Source organism: Propithecus coquereli, unplaced genomic scaffold, assembly GCF_000956105.1.
Source record: "Propithecus coquereli isolate 6110/MARCELLA unplaced genomic scaffold, Pcoq_1.0 Scaffold111, whole genome shotgun sequence".
NCBI classification, from domain to species: domain Eukaryota; kingdom Metazoa; phylum Chordata; class Mammalia; order Primates; family Indriidae; genus Propithecus; species Propithecus coquereli.
In genome coordinates this window covers 3,234,336-3,240,335 of record NW_012135081.1, presented here as the reverse complement: position 1 = coordinate 3,240,335, position 6,000 = coordinate 3,234,336, and the positions used below count along the sequence as shown (strand labels likewise).

Below are 6,000 nucleotides of genomic sequence, written 5' to 3'. Positions count from 1 at the left end.
CTCCCCCTGGCCCCTATTCCTCCTGCACCCCTCGCCTTCTCTCCCCTGCCCCACTCTCCCAATGCCAGTAGATGGGCACAGGGCCTGCTGGCAGGGCATTCGTAATATGAAACATGCTGAGTCCACCTACCGCCCAGGGGCTGCGTCCTTTACAAAGAAAGGGGTGCAATCCACTCCTCCATTAAAGCACATTCTGGAGAGGCGCTGGACCTGGCTAACCACCCAAGCCCATAAAGCACAAATTGCCCCAACCGCATCTGCACAGCCCAGTCCCTTCGAAATCTAAGCATATATAGGACTCAAGTGCCCTGAACAGCACATTGGAGTTTCCGCCCAGACTCCAGATATCCTATCCTGTCCTCGCTGATCCACACGTCCACAAGTACCATGACCTGCGGATCAGACTTCAGGGGCCGCGTCTTCAGCTGCGCCTCGGCCTGTGGGCCCCAGCCAGGCCGCTGCTGCATCACCGCCGCCCCCTACCGTGGCATCTCCTGCTACCGTGGCCTCCCCGGGAACTTTGGCAGCCACAGCGTCTGCGGGGGCTTCCGGGCAGGTTCCTGTGGTCGCAGCTTCGGCTACCGCTCCGGGGGCGTGTGCGGGCCCAGCCCCCCCTGCATCACCACCGTGTCGGTCAACGAGACCCTCCTCACGCCCCTCAACCTGGAGATCGACCCCAATGCGCAGTGTGTCAAGCACGAGGAGAAGGAGCAGATCAAGTGCCTCAACAGCAGGTTTGCTGCCTTCATCGACAAGGTGGGTGTCCTGGATCACACCCTTCCTGAACCCCCACCCATGGCCACAGCCAGGGCTGCACACTGAGGGGAGGGGAGAATCAAATGCAGAAAGACCCCTGCCTGCCTAAGATCCCAGTCTGATGGCAGAGGCACACAGACAGACAGACACAGGCACTCAAGGCCCAGAAAGACTCAGCTGACAGTTGACATAGGCAGAGCTTGTGGGAAAAGGTGTGGTCAGGCAGCTAGACTTCAGGGAGTTGGGGAGGGATATGAGAGCTACTGCTCAACTCAGAGAAGTATGGACAGGCCCAGGCTGGGGACTGTGTTCCTCCTCAGAGGGTGCCGTGTTTGACTACCAGTGGGGGAGGGTGGCCTGTGACAGCATCTCCCTGGTCCTATGCCCAGACACCTGATCTGTGATCTGAACCTGGGTGCTCTGCCTGGGAGGACACCTGCCTCACCTGGCTTCAGAGTGAGGGGCAGAGCGCTCAATCTGTCCCCTGGCACATGCCACAGGGACTCATCTGGCCGGGATAACTTAGCTCCCCTGAGAGCAGGCACTGACGTTCCCCAGCCCAGGATCCATTCCCGAGTTGGGAACCCAGACATAGATCATGATCACGAAAGCCAGGAGTGGCCTTGTCTCACACTGCCCACCTCTGCCCACTCTGCTGGGCTCCAGGTTTGGGAGTTCCCGTGAAAGCAATCACCCCCCAGAGCTGGTTTTGGGGCGGCAGGAGCCATCGGACCCTCATCCCCATCCCGAATGGCAGGTGCGCTTCCTGGAGCAGCAGAACAAGCTGCTGGAGACCAAGTGGCAGTTCTACCAGAACCGCGAGTGCTGCGGGAGCAACCTGGAGCCGCTGTTCGAGGGCTACATCGAGACGCTGAGGCGGGAGGCCGAGTGCGTGGAGGCCGACAGCGGGAGGCTGGCCTCGGAGCTCAACCACGTGCAGGAGGTGCTGGAGGGCTACAAGAAGAGGTGAGTGTGGCCGGGAGCGCTGCTGGGCACAGGAAGGGGCCTAGGTCAGGCACACTGGATTAGACAACAGGAAGAACTTCCAGCTATGGTGAGTGGCCACGATGAGCACCAGCTTGACCGAGCGTTGCAGGAGCTCTTCCTTGTGCAGTCTCTGCCCAGATGCCTGCCCGAGGCTAGGGCCGTGGCTCCCCTTGAGCTGTGTCCCTCTGCCCTGGGGCAGGAAGCCTCTGCAGCCTCCAGGCCTTCTCATCCTGCCCTTCAGCCCCAACACTCCTAGCATCACATCACATGTGAGCTCCAGGGCACCCAGGAGTGAGAGGACCCAGGGCTCTGGGTGTCCCACTGCCTTGGGTTCCGAGTCCTCAGGGCCTCTGTGTCTGGGAGGCCCCACACCTGAGCTAGGATTGACAGCCAGGTGAGGGGAGGCTGAGCTGCAGGCTGGAGACCCAGCATGGGGTTGGGGACTGAGTCCTTCTTTGCCTCCTGAGGTGACCTCAGAGCAGCCTTGGGAACAGGACTGGGAGGTCCCAGAACATTAGCCCTGTCCATCTCCCAGGGCAAAGTGGAGGGAGAATCCCAGGCACATCCCAAATCCAGCCAGAAAGGGGATTTGTACTATTGCCCCCCTCACTGGTATGAAGGGGTGGGGTTCTGCAGAGACCTGCCCTTCCCTGACCTCCCCTCTGCTTTCTCCTCTCTTCGGTCTCAGGTATGAGGAGGAAGTGTCCCTGAGAGCAACAGCCGAGAATGAGTTTGTGGCTCTCAAGAAGGTGAGTAACATGGGAGTGGCAAGCACAGATGCGTCATCTCAGAGCGACAGACTCTTCTTGGGGAGACCCGGGGGCTCGACCTCAGGCTGGGCTGCAGTGACCTTTCCAAGGCAGGCTGGGAGTTCCGAGAGTCATGCCAGTGGGTGGTGGATCCAGAGCTTTGACAAAGGCAGTAACCTTGAAATGTCCACTATCCTTTGCCTTGGACAGAGGAGTGACTGCATTGACCTCTGGACGCCCTGCTCTGCTTCAGAGGCCGCGGTCTGTGGTTGAGGTCCCCTGGAGCCATGGCAGCTTCAGTGTCTCTGTTCAGGGACAGTGCAGACTGTGTAGCATTCTGGAACACAATCCCTGGCTTTAGGAGAAGATGGAGCAGAGGGAGGAGTGGCCACGTGGTCCCCGGAGGACTGCTGGGGCAGAGAGAAGGGCCAGGCGACAGCACTGGGGATGGAGTCTGGGCAGGCTTCCTGGAGGAGGAGAGGGTAGAAGGGAGTGATGGGAGGACATGGCGTCTCCGGGGGAGGCTGAGAGGCTGGGGAGCCAACTCCAAGGCACAAAGAGGTCTGTTCTCAGAGGGGAAGAGGATCATGCCAGGTCGTCCCGGGAAGGGTAATTAGGAGTCGGCGTGGGAATGGGAGCACTGGGGAGTCCTCTGTCCTGGCCACGTGGGATGGGTGAGCGGAGAGAGAAGCCTGGAGCTCGATCTCCAGGATCCTTGAGCTGCAACACTCGCACCTTCCCAGGACGTGGACTGCGCCTACCTCCGCAAGTCGGACCTAGAGGCCAACGTGGAGGCCCTGACTGAGGAGATCGACTTCCTGAGGCGACTGTATGAGGAGGTGCGGGGTCGGGGGCCAGGCAGGAATCTGCAGCCAGCGGAGAAGAGGGCGGTGGGGTGGGGGCTGCAGCGTTGGACAGGGGTGTGGGTGGGGGCTGCAGTCCATGAGGCTGTCGGGGCAAGGCCGGGGGCCAGAGAAGGTCTGAGAAGACGGGTACAGGCTGTGGTGACTGGGGCTGTGGCCTAAACAAGCTCCTGCCCCGCCCTGTCCCCACCTCCTGCAGGAGATCCGTGTTCTCAACGCCCACATCTCAGACACCTCGGTGGTTGTCAAGATGGACAACAGCCGGGACCTGAACATGGACTGCGTCATTGCCGAGATCAAGGCTCAGTACGATGACATCGCCAGCCGCAGCCGGGCTGAGGCCGAGTCCTGGTACCGCAGCAAGGTGAGTGGCACAGGACACCTGCCTCCTAGACTCGGCAGTGGGAGGGAAGTATCTATGAGTAAAGGCTTCTCTAGTCTGGGGATTCTGACCCCTAAGCATGGTAAGAGAAGGGCTGATTCTCTGAGGCTGGGGTGGCAGGGCAGGACTGCCATGTGTGGTGGCACAGGCTGAGCACTGCACAACCTGCACAATCATTCCTGGTGTCCTGAATGGATGACATGTCCCATCCTCATCCTCATGAGCATCTCTGCTTCCCACAGTGCGAGGAGATGAAGGCCACGGTGATCAGGCACGGGGAGACCCTGCGCCGCACCAAGGAGGAGATCAACGAGCTGAACCGCATGATCCAGAGGCTGACGGCCGAGGTGGAGAACGCCAAGTGCCAGGTATGGTCACTTGTGCCCTAGACCAGAGAGGCTGAGGGTCCACCCTGTGTCCCACAGCCCCCGGGGGTACCCTATCTGGATCTCAACATTCATTCTCCAGCCCATTGTACATGCAGAGCCCCTGGTTCTGGTCACTCAGGGAGACCCAGGTGGTAAGGCAAGAGGCCTTGTTTCTGGGGTGTTCCCGCTGGGTGGAGAGACTGGACACATGCAGATAATGGACACAGAGACCCGGGACTATAACTAACCAGCCTTGTTCTCTTGTGGGCCCCCAGAACTCCAAGCTGGAGGCTGCAGTGACCCAGTCTGAGCAGCAGGGCGAGGCTGCCCTCAGTGACGCCCGCTGCAAGCTGGCTGAGCTGGAGGCCGCCCTGCAGAAGGCCAAGCAGGACATGGCCTGCCTGCTCAAGGAGTACCAGGAGGTGATGAACTCCAAGCTGGGCCTGGACATCGAGATCGCCACCTACAGGCGCCTGCTGGAGGGCGAGGAGCACAGGTGGGTCCAACCCAGCCTGGGCCAGAGCCACCTAACCCTATCCCTTGCCCAAGCCCTAACTTGCCCTTGGCTGAGCTGTGGCCCGGGCTCTGTTGGGAAAAAAACTACCTTCCACTACTTTTGGGGTGAGGGGCTAGTAGGTGCAGGGTGCTCCACCAGACCCCTCTGCTCCTAATTCCTTGACCAATTGTCGACCCCACTCTAAGACTTCGGGGAGCTCTGTCAGCCACTTTGGCCCAGTTACTAATGTTGCCTTTTTCTCCTTTGCCCTCAGACTGTGTGAAGGCATTGGGGCTGTGAATGTCTGTGAGTATTTGGGGCCCAGTATTTGGAGGGATTTACTGCTTCCCTGAGAGGGAGGGCACCGTCTGGAAGGCGGGTTTCACGGAGAGCTGATGTAAAAGCGGGCTGGCAGCACAGCAGGAGGAATTTGGGGTCAGACAGCAGGAAAGACCACAGCTTTCAGACTAGATGGACCTAAAATTGTCCACTAAAGATGCTCCTGACTTTTAACACCCAGAGCTCAGGGCTTGGGCGGGGGTGGTGGTCAGGGAGGTGAGACAGCTTGCCCCCCAGAGCCCTGACTCAGCCTTGGGGTTCACAGGTGTCAGCAGCTCCCGGGGCGGGGTCGTGTGCGGGGACCTCTGCGTGTCGGGCTCCCGGCCTGTGACCGGCAGTGTCTGCAGCGCCCCCTGCAGCGGGAACCTGGTGGTGAGCACCGGGCTGTGCGCGCCCTGCAATTCAGTCACATCTTGCGGCCTGGGCACCTGCGGCGTGGGCTCCTGCGGCATCAGCTCCTTAGGCGTGGGCTCCTGCGCCAGCAGCTGCCAGAAATATTAGGCTCCCCAGCTCAAGCCCTGGCCCCGGGCATCTCTCCCACCCTGCCCGTCTCAGCCCATCCCGGCCAGGCGCCTGGAGCAAGCGCTCAGCTCCCTCTTATGCACTGTGAAAGGCCTCTCATCTCCCTGTGCAGGCCCCTCCTCCCTGACACTGCTGCCCCACACTGGGAAAGGCTAACCCAGAAAGAAGTTCCCTTGATGGCCACAGGAAGGGGGCTCAGAAGCAAGGAGGGCCAGGACCAGGACCTTACCCTGGGCTGCCATGGAGCCAGTGGCCAGAGCCCCAGCCTCTCTTCTTCCTCCTCTGTCCTGTTTATCTGTCCTGATCTGTGTTTCCAATAAATGAAAGTAGCCATCCCTGGGCCTTGTCTGCATCTCTGTTAACCTCCTCAGGGCTGGGGCTTGGGAGGGTCCCCAAAGTCACATGGAGCAGAGAAAGGCCCAGGCCTGTAGTCTCCAGTGCAGTCTTGGCTCAGAGCAGTCTCAGATTTAGCGAAGAATTGTTCCAGGCCCCTACATGATGTGACTATCCATACCACCTTAATGATACATCTCGCAGA

General features: G+C 60.1%; 1 protein-coding gene across 1 annotated transcript; it reads left to right on the top strand.

Moving 5' to 3' along the window:
* Positions 1-384: 384 nt before the first annotated feature.
* On the top strand, positions 385-5,441 carry KRT81 (keratin 81, type II). Its single transcript, XM_012650203.1, has 9 exons — positions 385-756; positions 1,514-1,722; positions 2,432-2,492; positions 3,236-3,331; positions 3,555-3,719; positions 3,980-4,105; positions 4,381-4,601; positions 4,876-4,907; positions 5,206-5,441. The coding sequence occupies exons 1-9, from the start codon at positions 388-390 to the stop codon at positions 5,439-5,441; spliced, it is 1,515 nt and encodes a 504-aa protein (XP_012505657.1). The 5' UTR covers positions 385-387.
* The last annotated feature ends 559 nt before the right edge of the window (positions 5,442-6,000 follow it).